Source organism: Alosa sapidissima, chromosome 18 (genome assembly GCF_018492685.1).
Source record: "Alosa sapidissima isolate fAloSap1 chromosome 18, fAloSap1.pri, whole genome shotgun sequence".
Classification (NCBI taxonomy): domain Eukaryota; kingdom Metazoa; phylum Chordata; class Actinopteri; order Clupeiformes; family Clupeidae; genus Alosa; species Alosa sapidissima.
The window spans coordinates 16,456,091-16,474,487 of record NC_055974.1 but is presented as its reverse complement, the minus strand read 5'-3'; the positions used below and the strand labels follow the sequence as shown (position 1 = coordinate 16,474,487).

The following is an 18,397-nucleotide window of genomic DNA, read 5'->3' as shown; positions in this document are numbered from 1 at the left end:
CTCCCTGAAAATTTCAAGCATGAATCGTTCAAAAGTAATGACTGAAGGAACTTAGTCATTTAAAAAACAGCATTTTTTCAGACTCATGAGCCTGTTTTTTAAGCTTCCATATCTCAGACAATAAAGTAGATATAAGCTTAAAATGTTGTACAGTAGTTGCTGGGTATACTACCATTATTGACTTAAAGTATGAAGCAAATCCAAGATGGTTCAACTTTATGAGGTGGGAAAAGTTTCTAAAATCTGTTGATTTTACTTAAAGTATGAAGCAAATCCAAGATGGTTCAACTTTATGAGGCGGGAAAAGTTTCTAAAATCTGTTGATTTGGCACGGAATGAACCTATACACATCAATAGGGAATACTGGCATAGGCATTAAACAAGGATCACATGTCCCTGCAGTTCTTACAGAAGTGAGATGAAACAAAAGAATATTGTAAGGATTTCACTAAGATAAAAAACATTTAAACGTTTAAAGTGAAACAAAGAAACAAAGGTTTGAGCAGAAGTTTGTTGAAAGTATAAGTAAGTATATATAATCTTTTGATTCCGTGAGGGAAATTTGGTAAGGTCAACCAATCAAAAAATATTTAGAAACTATTTGTTTTGACTTTGACCCATGATGAAATGCTGCACTTAAGAGACTGTGTGTTACATGATTGCACAAGATCAACACAGTTCTTGTGATTGCACAAGTTCAACACACTCTTCCCATTTCTGGGTTTAGCACAAGAATAATTATTTGGGGCTTTGTCTGTTTACATTGGCTTTCTTGTCATTAAAAGAAACATCCCATGGCCAACCTTGTGGAAAGCGATGGACTTTTAGCCTCATGACTGCCTTGTGATCAAGATGTGTAATTTTGCAACTGAAACTTTGTTAGCTTCACGCACACAAACACACACACACACACACGTGCATACTCATATGTCCTCTACCACCACACCAAACTCACATGCCAATAGTGAAACACAAAAACATCACACACACAACCAAATGGGACTTTTTGTAAAAAAAAAGAAAAAAATATGCTATGTCATTCTGATCATATGACTGTTGTGTGTATATAGGCTGTGAAAGGGGCATTGTACTACTCACAGTCTGCTGAGATATATTAGAGATTGACTTATAGGTTTCCAATCACCATCTCAGTGTTTTACTTACTGTAAGATGAAGGTTATCCTGCTTCTTGCGTTGACTGGATTGTTGATCATTGCCACAAGTGGTAAGTAATAAGATCACACTTTCCATCTTACTGTATGCCACCTACAGAGGTATGTTTATGTTAATGGCTGTTTTGTGTGTTGTGTGCAGAGATGGTAAAAGTACACTCTTTCCATACTCAAGTAGATGTACAGATACTTATGTAAAAAAGACTCTAGTATACAGTAAGTAGTGATTCAACTTCCTTACTCAAGTCAAAGTACAGACTCTGATCAATGTACTGATAAAATATCCTAGCAGTTTTGAAGGACTATTTTACCAGTTGTTTCTGTTAAAAGAAGCAGACTGTAGCTTAAAATGATATTCCAATTTAACAAATGTAGCTCCTTAACAACAATTTCACTGTGGCATTTAATTTAAAAACATCAAGCAAGCAGTGTTGCCTACTAGGCCTACCAAGGTAAGGATGAACAAACAGCTTGTAGGCATAATAAGCCTATAGGAAAATGTCCAAATATTTTCCCACAAATGTTTGAGGAAAAGAAAACAAAGAATAGGATGTTTTGACGTTCGAAGTATTGAATTCGACAAAGAAGCTTGATTATCTAGCATTGTTTTGGCGCTGCCCCTCAGGTAGCACCCGTACAGTAGATAGATAGATAGATAGACAGATAGATAGATAGATAGATAGATAGATAGATACTTTATTGATCCCCAAGGGGAAATTCAAGTAGCATACAGACATCACACACACATTCACTAACAGCAGAAAAAAGTAGGGCTGTCAAAATAACTGATTAATTTCGATTAATTAATTTGAGAAAAAATAACTGATTAAAAAAATTAGTGCAGATTAATCGATACGGTATGACCTTTGACCCTGAGCCGTTCTAGTCAGTAAAAATTAGACTGTAAAATGAAGGAGAGAGAAGAAAACGTGCTGCCTGGATCATTGATTGGAACATTTACTTTTAAAAAATGGCCTGATGGTGTTGATAAAAATAAAGTGTTGAAAATAAAGTCCTCTGCAATGTCTGCAGCAAGGAATTTGCATATCACCGGAGTTCATCAACTCTATAGTCGCACATCAATGCAAAGAAATAAGTGTTGACATTGAGGGGAGTGTTAATTTACTTTCATTGTGTCCCCTAGGTTATATCTGTGGCCTGAAATGCCTTGTATGTGGAAAAAAAAAACTTCTTCCCAAAGCACTGTTGAATTTATTTCCTCAGCATATTAGGTCATATCATAGATTATTATGGCCATTATTTGAACAGTGAAAATAATAATAAAAGAGTTTTTGAACTTTAATGTCACTAATGCTGATTATTCAATGATTCATTTGAATTTAAATATTTAAAATACTTTCACAGCAAAAATTATATATGCAAATAATTTAGATTAATTAATCACAGAGTATGTAATTAATTAGATTTTTTTTTTAATCGATTGACAGCCCTAGAAAAAAGTAATTAAAAGTATATAATATAAAAAAAACACAACTAAGCAATAAGGACAGTAGAAGATAAAGAATATACTAAAATACAAATTATATAAACTAAATAACACTTAATCTAAATCAATTCTAAAAACAGTATCCACATAGTGGGTGATTAATCAAGAGGCGCTTGCAATGACTGAGGCAGGGACTGAGCCTGTGATTCTCTGTGCATAGTAAGGTAAGGTGCTCTGTGTGAGTGAGTGTCATGGTGATGGTGCAAATGAGTAAGTCAACCAGTAGCAAAGTCAACCCCCTTTTTGCATCACAATTGTTGCCCCATCCATTTAGAATGAAATCAGCCTTGTTGTTGAGAATGCACACAATGACCTTAAATAAAAATGATTGCTTACCCGCCTCAATTGCAACACAAAAGTTACAAGCCAGTTTAGAAAATGTATAGATAGAGTAGAAAGTATAGATATCTATTTGAAAATGTAGGGGAGTAAAGTAAAAAATAAAGTAAAGTAAAAAGAGAAAGAAATACTCAAGTAAAGTACAGATACCTGATGCTACAGTACAGTACTTAAGTATTTGTACTTTGTTACTTTCCATCTCTGATTGAGTGTCAACATGTTTGTGTGTCGTTTGTCTGTGTATTGGCAGTGCTGTGTGTGTGTGTGTGTGTGTGTGTGTGTGTGTGTGTGAGGTGTTTCTTGATTCCACAAACTGTTATTTTTAAGCTAATGGCCATGATGATGATGGTGAAAACAAAATGTTAACATGACCGTTTCCGAATCTCAATTCAAATGTTTTGCTTGCCCTCTAAGGCATGCCAGCCTTGGGGAAAGGCTACAACAGCCACTGTCTCTGCTTTGAGTTTGAGTCTCGGGTCATCCCGCAGGAGAGGCTGCGGAGTGTTGAGATCCTTCCCCGAGGCCCGCACTGCAGCAGCACCGAGATTGTGTAAGCACTTTATAAACTACTGATTAATTGCACATTTTCCTTTTGGCTGCATAGGGCTAGATTAGGGCTTGCAATAATGTCTAGGATAATAGATTGTTCGTAATAAAAATGCTTACTGAGAGTATTGCAAGCTGTTTTCAATATAAAAGTGTCATCATCTTTAAAAAAACACTGTGTGTGTGTGTGTGTGTGTGTGTGTGTGTGTGTGTGTGTGTGTGTGTGTGTGTGTTTCTTCCCCCCCCATCAGTGCCCGTTTGGTGACCGGTGAGAAGATCTGTCTCAACCCTAGCGCAACGTGGGTCAGGAGGCTTGTCCGCTATGTGATAGAGAAGGAGGCCCTGCAGCGGGGTTGAGTGTGAGACAAAGCAGTTGTTTCCTTTCTTCTGGAGCTGCTCATGAGGCAGTTACCAGTTCAGTGTAATCTTGGTTGCAACCCATTTTGTCTTGAGCCAGTCTTTTATTGTGGTTCTACCTTTTTGTAGACAAGATTTGTAACATTTATGTTTTCTTTATATGTTATGTTTTTCCCACACAAGCAGGATGCTGTAACATTCCACTCATTTTTTGCATAGGATGTCTCTCAGAAAAGTTTGGTATTTTGTTCAAGGACAATAAAACTCAGACTTTATATTGTACATGAATATTTGATTCAATATTTGATTAATCTACTTTCAGGTATTTTCTCTTATATGGTATGCTTCCCTTAAAGTCTTTCCCTTAAAGTTTTTTTGACAGCGCCGGAAAGTCCTTCATGGTCAAATCTTTGGTTCCAGGAATGTCCGCGGAACATTCTTTGAACCATGTTTAAAACTTGAGCAGAAAAAACATTTTTATAACGTCTTTGATAGATAATTTCAGTCAACGTCTTATCCTCTGCATACAATATGGAAAAGGTGTCATATGAGTTAAAACTGTAGGCTAGCCTACTAAGGCGGGCACAGAGAATTCTTTGATTTGGGAGATATATCAGCCTAGTGCATGTGCATTTGAAAAGTCCATGATCAGGATGTGACGAGTCCTTTACAATACTTTGGGCCCTGGTACATAGTCTTTTCTTTAAGGTCTCCTGCAGGGTAGGGAGAGGTGCTCTGATGGTAACGTTACTTGAAAGCTGCACATCTTCCTTTCACAAGCGTCTTACACTATATTTTAAGCAAATAAAGTTGTTTATTTAGGATTAGTGAGCATATGTTTAAACCTTTGTTGTGGCATCCGTGTGTGTCACACATTCCGAAAGCACATGAACACTTGCTGTGGGAAAAACACGGGGGCGGTCCTTACCTTACCTTTACCTTTACATACAATTAAATTAGGTAACGTAACTAACGTTAACGTTTTTAAACTTACAATTTGTATGTGACATGAACCTTATCAACGACAATCCCCACCAAGTTTTCACTGTAGGCCCTACACTTCTGGGGCCGTATTCACAAAGCCTTTTATCTTACCACTAGGAGTACTCCTAAATCGCACTAAAAGATTTTAGCTAGGAGTTTTCTCTTAAAAGTTATTCACAAAGCCTTTCAGACCTACTTATAGGAAGGAAAAATGACAACTCCTAAACTAAGAGTGAGTCTTCGTTGCTATGGATGACGTCATTACTTATGCACGAGCTTGACTGAAGTGACCACCTTGATTGGCTGATGATTGTAACAGAGAGGGTTCAAGCGGAGTAATCAAGGATCTTTGATTGTAACGCGGGAATGATTCCAAACACCTCCCTTACGATGATGAGTGACAGGTCTGAGAATGCATGCGCTACACAAGGACGGAAGATGATGAATAACTGAATAAAAAGGCCTAGCCTATATGAATAAAGAGTAAGGCAAAACAAATAGCCTAGTAGCCTCATGAAACATACGGATTGATGCAGTATCTTTGCAACATTATTAAATTAATCTGTCACCATATGCCTACATTTGCAAAGAGGAGAACATTTTAATTTGATTCACAATGAAACGTTACATTTAATTTACATGTTGACAATGAGTAGTTTTGGTTGTTGTTGGTTGCGTTATTGCATCCCTTTTATGCCTACAATGCGAAATTGTTCCCTCACGATTGGAAGCTCCTGTAGCCACATAGGCCTACGCATTTTAAAACATCGCAGCGTGAAATGCCACAAAAAGCTGTTTGTGAATAGGTCTTAGTGAGTTAGGAGTCCTCTCGACTTCTTTTAAGCTGTTCCAGACTTAGGTGCTACATTTAGGTCTAAAATGCTTTGTGAATTACTTTTAGTAAAAAAAATTAGGAGTCCTAAAGTTAGGACTGACACGCCCATTATTTTTAGGAGTTGCTCCTAAATTCGCCACTTAGGAGCTACTTTTAGCCTTAAAATTCTTTGTGAATATGGCCCCTGAAGAAAGTATATTCCTCCATTATGGACTGGAATCGACCGTGCGGATGTCTGTGTCGTTTATTCCTCCCAGCTGCATGGCTGAGACTCATAGCTTCACAGCTTTCCCAGGAATACTTTCTAATTCGGACAAAACTTGCGTGATAGCTAGCTCATCTCATCTGTGGATGCCGTCATGTTGTTCGTTGCGTCACAGCTAAACCCGCCTCAAAACCAATGCTGATTGGCCGTTCGTTTGGCGAACTGCTCCAAATTTTCTCTATCGGAAAGATGCCAGACTGATCTACGAGTGGAAAACTGAAGCTCGCGAGATCAGGATGGTGTCACGAGGCTAATATCCAGGTGCACTACATGCAACACACACACCCCTACGTCATCCCTGGGGATACCCCTTTTACAGACACACACACAAACATGCACACAGGCACGCACACACTCACAGGCACGCATGCACACAGGCACACGCGCGCACACACATACAGGCATGCACATACAAGCATAGGCCTACACAAAAGTTTCAAGAGTAGGAGGAACGAATGTACAGGACTGAGCGGCGGTCATATTTTGTACCGTTATGCGGTACATCTGGTTCGGATTTAGGCTGATGGCAAGAGTTGTGCTAATTAGAATCAGCTAGTTTAGTTAGAACAACTGCTGTAGGATGTTGTTGGAGTTCTGTGAGTGTGTTAAGCTATCAGAGTTCATGTTCAAAATGTTTGCCTTTTACGTTTGCTATTTTTAATATCAATGATAACTATGTGATAGAACTTGCATAGCCTACTTTGTTGCAATCTATGGAACAACTAAGTAAACTCCCTTAAAATAAAAGAGGTAGGAATTAACTCACCTTATGTGCACTAGGCTATTGCAAAAATTTTTGTCTAGGCCTATCATTATTCTCAAAACATTTTTTGCAAATAACCTTGTTCCTACATACTACATAAAACATTTGTTCAACAATGTGCTCAATTTGTTCAATAAAAATAGTGTGGCTTTATAAAACAAAGGAAAACTATCTCTGAAGTTTCTGTTCCATGTTTTTGCCCCTCCCCCTCCCCGTACGTCATCTTTCCGCGACAATGTTTACTGTCACCAGCTGTCACCACCCCCCTTAACGGTCCATGAGGTCTGGGTTTGTGCGAAGTTCAGTCAATTTGTTAGTTGTTATCGTGTCTGTATCCAGATGAGTTAGGCTACTTTACGGTTGCTACATAGGATAAGGGTGTTCAATGTTACAGACGTCCCAATTGGGAAGATAGCCTAACCTCGTGTCTCGTCTCGGCTCTTTGAACATGAACATACAACTAAACTAAATGGAGGCGAATTGTTTATCTGAAAACAAAGAATTTAAGGGCCATGAATATGTTCTCGCTGACATGTTGGAGTTGCTTCAAATCGATGTGGGCTTGGAATCAACCCCAACCACCGGAATGGATATGAATTGTTCGGTGAGTCAGTCACTGGTGGTGTTCTTCGGTATATCACTTGATCGGGCACACAATTGTAGGCCCTATTGTTGGCCTTACTTAATGTTGAGAGTATAATTACATGTTGGCAGAAAAACGTCTTGAGGAAGCAACGAAATTGGGAAAAAAGACTGGCTGCCAAAAAGATGAAAAGAAAGGCAGAAAAGCAAAGAAGAAAGAAGAATCAGACAATGGAGAAAGGTGATGCCAGAACCATGGGAACCTTTTACTTTGAGTTGGTCTGAAATGACTTAATATTGAACCACACTAATAATAGTAGAAGTACACACAACTACACTGCAAAAAAAAAATCTAACCAAGTGTTATTAATCTTATATTAAGATTAACATCTATTTGGTATTCTTTCACACAAACTTAGGCTACGTCACAGAACACTTGGAGGTGCAAACAATATCAGATGGTTGATTTGACCATCAGTTAACTTCAAAACAGGCACTTTACTTAGAAATACATCATACGAGTGATTAACGTCAAAAATCTAGACTGTAACTCAACATCTGACACCTCCGATATGTTTAGTGTTCTAAAGACATCAAATAGCCCGTTATAGTTACCAAATTGATAACCAAGGTCAAGGAGCCAGAAGTGAATACTCATGGATGGCTATAAAAACTGTGCTTTCGTTATACAACTAAACACGACAAAATACTTTTATGACCCTTGAGCCTGCTCCTTATGTGATCTCAATGGCGGTGCAGCGTTTGTTTGCACTTCCATGGCGTACCTGGTTACCTCCCAAAAACGCCCACAAATACCCGTATGTTTGTGTGAAAGAATTGTTTTTAGTATGAATAGACTTACCTAGCGCTCTCTCGAAAAGATCATTTTGACTTGATTTAAGAACACTTTGACCAGTTGGTGTAGTAACCAGGGGACAGTAACAACACATCGGTATTCACTTTTTGAGACTTTTCCCAGTGTTGGTCCAATACTATGTGGTTTATAGGAGTACCAGCACTAACATTACCCCATTTATTATCCCATTTCTTGGGGGATATATTACTCAATCATTCTTATGCATGTGTCGTGTGCTTAATCAATTTCCTCTTGTCAAGACACTTTGCAGTTAAGCAAGCGGGTCATCAAGGCAATCACCAGAGAACGTCTGGCAGAGGCCAGATTATCAGGGCCAAGGCTATGCGTAGACCTTAGTATGGCAGATTGTATGTCCCACAAGGTGAGAATCTTTCAGTGACCTACTGTATCATCCTCATGTCACACACGTATACATGCAAGACAATTTGGTGACCTGCTTTTGAGCACATATTTTTCATGAAATAGTACATTGCAGTTTCAACATTAAATATATGCTGTCTGTTCTTTTTTGCAACTAAATACATGATTATATTAGATTCGTATGTACATTTCACACAGCTTCCGAATTGTTTTTGGCGAGTAAATTCTAAGACAAGGAGTCATCCGCCAGAAACAGAGTTGACCATTCGGTTGTTATCTTGTCTGTAAATGTCAGCTCAATCAAAATAAAATGTAATAGCCTAACACTTTTGTTGTTTGTAGGAGCTAAGTCGGTTGTCAGGTCAAATCCGTAGGCTGTATGGAAGCAACCGGAAGGCTCTCTGTCCGTTCCACCTGTACCTGACAGAGTTTCAGCCAGACAGCCTGCTATACACTGAGTGCCTGCGGATGAATGATGGCTTCCACGAGTATGCGGTTGGTGTTGGTTCATCATTTAGGGTTAGATGCTAAGGACTAATAAACACACATTTATAGAAAGTTCAAACAAATAGCACCTGACTGACATTTTATATGTAGAGTCACTAACTGTACATATATGTGTTTTTTGTTTGTCTGTCTGTCTGTCTGTCTGTCTGTCTGTCCTTTTGTCTGTCTCTCACTTTCTCTCCCTCTGTTAGATGGAGATGACGGAGCAGAGTTGGCTTGATTTGTTTCCAGTGGAGGATGTGATCTATTTGACCCCAGATGCTGAAAAAGGTACTGGGCTGCTAAACTGTAAAGGCATTTTCTCCAAAAAGCCATTCATTAACTGTGTGCCTCACTGCCTTCAACTGTCTTAAGTCACTTGCCGTAGCAGGCATCAGGTAGCAACTATGAACTTTGTTTTGGACGGCCTAGCAACACAAGATACTGACAACTCACATTTAGTGGGAGTTGACGCAGAGACGTTGTAAGGAATCTTTGGTTGATGGCAGCATGAAGGATACATGTACGCTTCCTTCAAAATTCGGAAAAAGGAAGGTATCTTAGAAGGCAGCATTTTAAGAAACATTTGATTCGGACATGCCTCGATGCCTTGCTGCCACCGAATGCTATCTTAGAAGGCAGCATATTTTTCCATTTAGGAAACAGCCATGGATTCATTGATTGATTCATTCACACATCCATCCATCTATCCATCCATCAATTTATAATCTTCAATTTATCTATTGAGACAGTTTCTTGGCCACAGTGTAACCTCTTCCATGCGGAACTGATGCTGTATTTATGTACGCATCTCCCTGATGCCATTTTCCACCTGAACTGAAGATTTGTCATTTAGCACAAATATTAAAACCTTGATGTGTTCCAATCAGGTTCAGGAAATGATTGAACATGGCTGTAAATGGTGAAATGTATCTTTTTATGTGGGGAGTAAAACATAAAGAATAATAGTCTCTGTTAGACAGGCAAAACAAAAAAATGCAAGCACTGATGATGGTGTGTGTGTGTGTGTGTGTGTGTTTCAGCTCTGGAGACTGTGGATGATGAGACGGTCTACATCCTTGGAGGTTTGGTGGATGAGAGCATACAGAAGGTGGGGCTCAGTGCTGCACTTAGGTGTTGTACCAGAGGACAACAATCACCATTTCCAATTCTTCTTTAAAGTGTTTATCATTTCCTCTTGATATTAAGCACAGTCTATGGGCTGCACTAGGCGAAAACAAAACCATGCTCGTTGGGCGGTGGTAGCGTAGTGACTATGCAGCTGGGCTAGTATACAGTAGCCTGAAAAGTCGCAGGTTCAATACCCAGCTTCCACCGTTGAGCAATACACTTAACATCCGAGTTGTTCTGGGGACAATGATCCTTGTATTGAAATTAACATATGTAAAGGGCCGTTCACACCAGGAACAATAACTATAATGATAACTATAATCATAACGATAAAAGCGTCCACACTGACCAACGATAAGCAAAGTCTCGCCTTGTGTTAAAGGACAATTCCGGCGCAAAATGAACCTAGGGGTTAATAACACATGTGTACTGAGTTCGACCGTTCTCTGGGATATGTTCATGCTAATCGAATGTGACCAGTTTTATAGCAAACTGCTAATTAGCTTTTAACGCTATTCCTAGGGGCACAGAGTAAAGTAAAAAGAATTTGCTACCACACTTCGACAGTAACATAATGAGGGTCCGTACATGTAAACCGAAGCATTAAGAACTTTGTAAGTGTACAGACAGTTTACTAAAAAAGATATAGTTTAGAAATACAGTACCGTTCACGTATACAGGCAATACATGCGGGTGCCATCTTGGAAAAAGTCACGTGACAGTTCAGCTCACGTTGCACGACGTTGGACTGGTTGAATGCCGTGCAATGTGAGCTGATCTGTGACTTTTTCATTACCAAAAACTCTGTATGAAAACTAGGGTTGCAAAATTCCGGGAATTTTCAAAGTTGAAAATTTAATATGGCAAGTTAGTCTAAAACAGGGAACTTAAATGTAATGGACAAAACCCCATCTTGCAGCATAATATTAGTTAAAACAACCCGATTTAATGCAATTTCAGTCAAATTTCTACCCTGCACATATGTCAATCACATGCACACAGCAATCGGCATAGGCTGCTAGACAGTGTTAGGCAAGTTACTTCAAAAGCGTAATGCATTATTTATTACTTGTTACCGTCATCTCAAAGTAATTTGTTACATTACAATATTACTGTCTTTGAATTGTAAAGCATTACACTACGTTTACATTACTTTCACCAAAATAACAGGAAATATGGATTTGGTGTTCTCAATAGATCTTCATGTGTTCAATGCAGCTCATTACACGGCAGGAGGTGATGTGGTATGGCAAAATGACTGAGCTAGGCTTAAGGCTAACAAAAGAACAATATAATGGTTGAACAATCAATGCAGTTATGGCTCATGGGACAATGTAGGCCCCAAAAGCCAAAGGTCACTCACAACTTAATATAGTAAAATATAGCCATAGTGAAATTGTATGTTGACTTTAAATGGTTCTCATCATTGCTGGTTGCCTTTCCTTACACTTACAGTGGTGTAGACTTAATGCAAATAGTTTGAGAATAATGGCTATGATCTTTGTCTGTAAAAGCAACATTTTAGTTATTCTCACTGCTTGAAATGAGAAGTATAGCTTTACCATGTTAGATCTGTTGCATGAATGGCAGAGATAACTCAAATTCCCTTTCTACAGTCATCTAAACAAGGCAATCAAATTCCAGGACCAGCATAGATTACTTTTTTTAATTCTTGGATAATCTTCTCTGGTGCCAATTGAGCATTTCTCAATTTTGGATTAAAAAGCAAAGTAACTTCAGTTCCTGAGAATTGTACCGAGTAAAATATTACTGAAATTGTATTGGTAATGCCTTACATTACTGCATTACAGCAAAAAGCAATGCATTACTGTAATTACATTACTTTTTTAATGCATTAGTTCCAACACTGCTGCTAGACATAAAGGAAATCTATGGTGCGTTCATATGCATGGGGAAAAAATGTTCCAACCAATCGGATTTTGTTGTTGAGTGGTGTAGTGTATCTTAGGCAGTTCAGTGTTGCTAGTTTAGCACACTAGTAAACCATAGGCAGAGAATGGGATTCCCACTAGCATGCTAGCTAGCTTTGTATGCTAAGCTAAGCAAAAATCCGAACATACAAATCATATCGCTTATTACGAAACAAAATGTTAATGTTTGTATATGAAACAGTTTGTATGAGTTACCCAAAATTCCATGTTAATTCCCATAATTTCCTTTAATTCCATGAAAGTTTCCAATTTGAAATATTTCCAAAATTCCCCAGCTTAACTTCCCATGGTAAGTTTCCGGAAATTTTCCGCCCCTTTGCAACCCTAATGAACACAAGGAAGACACAAGGAGTTAAAGCTTCCCCTATTTCGTCCGACAATTTTTTATTTGTTTTACTATTATTTCATTCATTCTTTTGTGCTGCACTGTCATCTCTCTCCTGTTTTCATTTAGTATTTTGCAATGAGTGAAACAACAGTAGTAGTGAATGTGGTGATATACAGTATTACACTCTTGTCATCTCCAAGTGGAATCCATATCATTACGTTATATGGGGAAAAAGGGCGACCAATCAAATTAGGTGTAGTTAAGCAATCCTCCGTCCAGGGGTGGGCAAACTGCAGGCCGGATCCAGCCCGCCAAGCACTTTCATCCGGCCCGCCGAGCATTTCATTTGGTTATCAGGTTGCTCGCTATTTTTTTCCTGCGATAGAGACGACGTTGGTTAGCTTTATTGCAAACTGCTTTTCACTCTCCTTAGAGAACGTTTACAATGTCAAAACATAATGTTAAATAGAGATGATGGGCCTACTCTTAGTTATCTCCTTTGCAGCAGATCTAACTTGAACGTTATGCTACTCCATTTAATTGGTATTGCGTCTGCACGCACGAGAGGGAGAGAGAGCGGCTGGTTCCAGCTGGCCAATTTTCAAAACCCAATGTGGCCTTTGAGCCAAAAAGTTTGCCCACCCCTGTCCTAGTCTATTGCTGTGATCCCATTGTCCATGCTGATTGCTTGTGACAACCCGCAACTTGTGAAATGATGTCACTTCCTCGAAAGAAGCGCTCCGGTTTGCGTTACGTTCATCACAACACAATGAGTCAAAGATCAATCAATCGCCGGTATTCACCTTGAGTAATGTGGCATTGTCTAGCGTCTAGCGTGTCTGTACGAGATTGCTTCTCGTCAGACGACTTGAAATGGCCATGTCGTTGAGTAATTTTGCATAACTTCCGGGTTTTCGAACAACTTACTACTGGTAAGATGATGGACAACAGGATCACAGGATATCCCTTCCTGTCTATCAATCGTTTATCATGCGATCCATTTATACTTGGGGCTCTTCTTACAAGTAGTAGGATGACTGGAAAAAAAAGAAGTTACGCAAAATTACACGACAGCATGCCTCCTTAAAGGTATACTATGCAGGTTTAGGTATTTTTGGCGAGTGTAGAGCTCCCTCCAGAGTCAGGATGTATTTATATGTTACTCTGCTATTGTAAATAGCAAACTTCTCGCAACTTGTCCCCCCTGTACACAATGCAAATGCTTTTGTTGTGGAGGTGAAGGATTAACAACAGGCAAAAACTATCTCCAGAGAGCTATATCTACTGACAAGGTAATATTTCACGATTCTCGCGGGGCGCCGCTCTTGGAAGTTGCATGGCTGGTTTTCTCGGTATGGACTCGCTACATCTATGCTGTATAGCTATGCTAGGTGAACGTTTTGCCTATTACAACTTTGTTTACCTAGTGTGCCTTTAAAGAGAAACTGTGCAGTTTTGGCAATTTCTTCGCTTTTTGCCCTATAGAGCTGGTAAGTCCCGCCCATCCGCTAAACCCCCAGTGGACTGTGAGAAAATAATTATTTTCTGGTCCCGTTTGAATTGTGCCATGAACGTGAACATATGTTGTCTGTGAATTTTTAATATAATTTTTCATGTTACGAGTTTGACAGTATATTGTATGATTCTTCGGCTAGCAGTTGTGGAAAAGACATAACGAGAAAGACACATGTTGCCTACGTGACGTGAGCTAATCGCTAATATTAGCTGAGATGCTAGTTTTTGTAACGGCAGGAATAAACACACATTGTAACAAAAATATTCGAAACATGTCTAGCTTCACTCAACACATTAACACTATGATGCAGTGTAATTGTCAAGTTGTATGGTTCACTGTGTTCAAAGTCGATCTTAATAACCCTTTTCATCTCGACCATCTGATGGTTGTTATGGGAAGCTAGTTAGCAGCTATCATCTAGGGGAAAGGTGTAGTCCACAAAGTGCTCTCACCCAAAGTCTAACCGCATCAAACTTCTACCCGGTAAATTGTAGCATTCTTTACACGAAAATGTATACTAAAAATTCCCAGACAACATATGTTGACATTCATGGCAAAATTCAAACGGGACCAGAAAATAATTATTTTCTCACATTCACTTGCATTAACGATTTTTCAACCTAGAGGTCCAGCGGGGTTAGCGGAAGGGGCGGGACTTACCAGCTCTATAGCTAGCCTGACGAGCCAGACCCACATTAAAACTTGAACAGTAGCCTAAAAGACAGTTCCCCAAGAACTATGTTGTTGACAATATGACACATTGTTCTCAAATGAACAGAAATGCAGCTGTAACCCTGTAAGCTTACTGTAAAATGTCAGTCTGTAGAGTAAAATGAATGAGACCTACAACACATAGGCTAGTAACTTTACAGCTAGCCTGTTCTGGACTTCATGAAACTCACGCTAGCTTTCTAACGTTAGCTAACGTTACACACTTAAAACTGATTGCATTGTAAACAAAAGCTTAACAATGCGTCGTCACGGTGGTGCCGCTTTTTCTGGCTTAGTGCTTTGTAGAGTTCAGGATGATGGCTCTTAAGATGTGTAATTAAATTGGTAACGTTAAAAGAGTATCACAATTTTGTTATCACTTTCCGGAATTTGGAAATACTGCCACACAGCCATGCTGAAGTATGTTGTCGGCGCTCATAGTAACATAAACATTTGCTTCACGTGCGCATAATTAACAGGGGTATTTCACAAAACCTAGATAAGGGATTAAGCTGGGATTTTTTGGTTATCCTGGATGAATTTAGGCCTGACATGGTTTCACAAAAGAGATGGCACATATAGTACCCTTCAGAATTATTGGCACCTCTGCTGATGTTGACTAAAAAGAGGAATATAAAATAATCTTTTGGAAATGTATCTTAATGCCTTAATGGGGCTATTATTAGGTCCTTAAAGGTTGGATATTTCCTCTTTTTTTACTTAAGACATTAAGATCAATTTCCAAAAGATGATTTTACATTCCTCTTTTTAGTCAACTTTAGCAGAGGTTCCAATAATTATGGAGGGTACTGTAAGTTTCGGAGAGTGGGTGCGCACATCCAAAGCAAAGTTTTATGCCTGACAAAGATTCAAGGGGATTGAAACGTTGCTTTTAAATTAATAAAGTTTATATTTTGGGTACTGTAAGTTACCATGGGGATTTATTCTCTGCACCTAGCCTGGTCCCAACCAGGCTAACAGCCAGGCTTAGTTCATTCTAAAGTGAATTATGGTGTGTTATTGCCAGCTGCCATTCAAATCAGACCACCATGTGAATTTTTTTAAGAGCTTTATTCCATTTATATATTATTTGCTACATGTATTTACTCGCAAAACACAACAGATTGCTTGCATATGGTTATCATTTTAATTATGGTAGCCTTATAATTATTAATATACTCGTTATTTGCTTCTTTTGTTGATAGACATTTGATGAATAGCCTACTGTAGTAGTTGATTGGGAGTGGAGGGGCAATTTTTTGAAAGTGTTTTCAACTAATTAGGTTATAAAGAGAATATAATGGTGTATATAGACGTCATACTATGTGCATCTTTGCAGTGACAAGCAATTTCTTAAGTGACGTTGCGTGCTGAGACAAGGAAGCACTCACTTGTGGGTGTATACGTAAATTGGTCTACCACACCTACTCCTGCTGTTTTACAGAAATAGCCATGATTCCCCATTCTAAAAAGAAAAACTTTACTTCATTGTTAGTATATATTAAAACCGGTTGTTCACTTTGTGTGAATGACGCTATTTTTCGTGTCTTTTTTTATTCCAACCATGAGTTCTTTGGGGGAGAAACGAGAACGTGCACGTATCCTAAATTACTTACACCTGGCTTGACATAGTCGCTCCTACTCATCCTGGATTGGCATTAGTGAAACGAGTTTAGCTAGGATGACCACACAACACTATGTCAAACCTCGCTTTATCACTTATCTTGGATATCTTAATTCTGCTTTTGTGAAATACCCCTCTGGTCACCTTATCGGCCAGGCACATCGGCAGAAATGTCCATATCAGCCGATGCCAATAATTAAGTTATGAAGCTTTTATCTGCAAATACCGATGTCAGGCCGATATCATTGTGCATCCCTATTTGCATTACTTATCCAAACAACGTCAAACTTGACACTGCACTTACTCGTGCCCGTAGCAAGACATCTGTCAAGTTTGAAATAAATCGGACCATCGGTTAGAGAGATATGCGAATAACAGACAGATACACACACACACACACACACACACTGTCCCGCTGTATAATGAACAAAGCCAAAAGCAATCACCCAGCTACAAAATGATAACCAAACTGCCTGGCACATAACGACCCCATTGACAGTAAATGTGTGTGAATGTGTGTGCACAAGGATTACAGACTTCTGAAGAACTATCTTTTTTGTTCAGGGAAATGTGCCAGGGATTTGAGTTACACGCACATGTGTGTGTGTGTGTGTGTGTGGTGGTAGTAGTAGGAGGGGTGTATAGGGTTGCACAAGGATACAAGGATTACAAATTTCTGGGGAAGAATTACAGATCCAAACATTGATGGAAGTATGTTACAGGTCTAATCAAACACAGAATGCATTGTGCTATTTTCATTCTTTCAAGGATTACAGATTTCCTAAGAACTGTCTTTTTTTGTCCTTCAGGTATGTGTTTTCGTAAGTTTCGTAATACAGGGTGTACATTGTGACACATCCTTCTTTTTTGTTTTTGTTTTTTCCAAATAAGGAACCCAATCCCACCCCACCCACCCATACACACTGCCTTAATATGAAATGAAAGAAAAGTAATGTATGCATAAAAATACATAAAAAATAGAAAACAAAACATAGCACGTCTCGTTTCCAGATAGTATGTCTGAGCACAACATGCATATACCCATGTACACACACAGTGCATATATTAACAACTATACAGACAAATATGTACATAAATACATGCATTTTTAAAAGAGAGAAACAAAAAAAGAAAATGCATGTATGCCGGGCCGTAATATGTGATCCTAAGGGAGAGTGGTGAGGGTTTCAAAGTATGAAATCAGTGGATCCCACAGTTTATGAAATGCCTTTATTGACCCCCTGGTGAAATATTTTATTTTTTCTAATTTTAGGAAGAACATTAAATCACTGAGCCAAGTGGATGCTTTTGGTGGGTGAGGAGATTTCCACTTTAGAACTAACCTTCTTCTAGCCAACAGGGAGCCAAAAGCGAAAGCATTCTCCTGAGTGGTTGTCACTGGGAGTTCAGGATCCACTACTCCAAAAATGGCAAGTTCTGCAGTGGGCTGTATATTAGTACCAAAAGCATCGTTCAAAGTTTCGCAAACGCCTGACCAAAAATCTATTAGTTTCGGGCAGGACCAAAATGTGTGGGTCATGCCAGCTGCAGGCGAATTACAGCGCTCACACCTATCTTCAATGTCTGGATATATTTTGGATAATTTCAGTTTGGTGTAATATGTCCTGTGCAAAACTTTAAATTGTATTAAGCTCAAACGTGCACAAGAGGATGTGCCATTGACTTTATTTTGAGCATATTCCCAGACAGCAGAGGTGGAAAGTAACTAAATACATTTACTCATTTCACTGTATTGAGTAGTTTTTTTGTGTATTTTGTATTTTTTAAATAGTTTTTCAAATTAGTACTTTTATTTTTACTTGATTACGTTTTGAGTGAAGTATTGTTCTTCGCTACATCACAAATCCCATGCGTTACTGAGTAAAAAAAAAAAGTTAAGACTAACGACAACCGAAAGGAAGGGGGGAAATTGCGCAGTTTAACACCATGGGATTTCGTGTTTTAACGTGTGTGCTCATCTTTCTTTGGAAAGAAGTTTATTAGCATCTGTTTCCCCTCATTTTCATCTCTCTTTTTCTCGTTTTTGCCTTTGTTTTTTGGT

General features: G+C 38.8%; 2 protein-coding genes across 3 annotated transcripts in view; both read left to right on the top strand.

Annotated features, from left to right (window-relative positions):
- Positions 1 to 1,081: 1,081 nt before the first annotated feature.
- cxcl19 (chemokine (C-X-C motif) ligand 19) lies at positions 1,082 to 4,203 on the top strand. Its single transcript, XM_042069368.1, has 3 exons — positions 1,082 to 1,225; positions 3,433 to 3,568; positions 3,816 to 4,203. The coding sequence occupies exons 1-3, from the start codon at positions 1,171 to 1,173 to the stop codon at positions 3,919 to 3,921; spliced, it is 297 nt and encodes a 98-aa protein (XP_041925302.1). The 5' UTR covers positions 1,082 to 1,170; the 3' UTR covers positions 3,922 to 4,203.
- A 2,796-nt stretch (positions 4,204 to 6,999) lies between these two features.
- trmt10b (tRNA methyltransferase 10B) overlaps positions 7,000 to 18,397 on the top strand; it is a 32,985-nt gene continuing 21,587 nt past the window's right edge. Inside the window, exons 1-6 of one of the 2 annotated variants that reach the window (XM_042069314.1) lie at positions 7,000 to 7,372; positions 7,483 to 7,591; positions 8,467 to 8,588; positions 8,930 to 9,106; positions 9,286 to 9,364; positions 10,117 to 10,184. In XM_042069314.1, coding sequence (XP_041925248.1) covers positions 7,238 to 7,372; positions 7,483 to 7,591; positions 8,467 to 8,588; positions 8,930 to 9,106; positions 9,286 to 9,364; positions 10,117 to 10,184 — 690 coding nt within the window. In that variant the 5' untranslated portion in view covers positions 7,000 to 7,237. The remainder of the gene's footprint in view (positions 7,373 to 7,482; positions 7,592 to 8,466; positions 8,589 to 8,929; positions 9,107 to 9,285; positions 9,365 to 10,116; positions 10,185 to 18,397) is intronic. The other variant, XM_042069315.1, reaches the window with a different exon arrangement.

Coding starts and splice junctions, on each gene's coding strand:
- cxcl19 (XM_042069368.1), top strand. CDS start 1,171: ATGAAGGTTATCCTGCTTCTTGCGTTGACTGGATTGTTGATCATTGCC. Junction 1,226..3,432: donor GTTGATCATTGCCACAAGTG/GTAAGTAATAAG, acceptor TTGCCCTCTAAG/GCATGCCAGCCTTGGGGAAA. Junction 3,569..3,815: donor TGCAGCAGCACCGAGATTGT/GTAAGCACTTTA, acceptor CCCCCCCATCAG/TGCCCGTTTGGTGACCGGTG.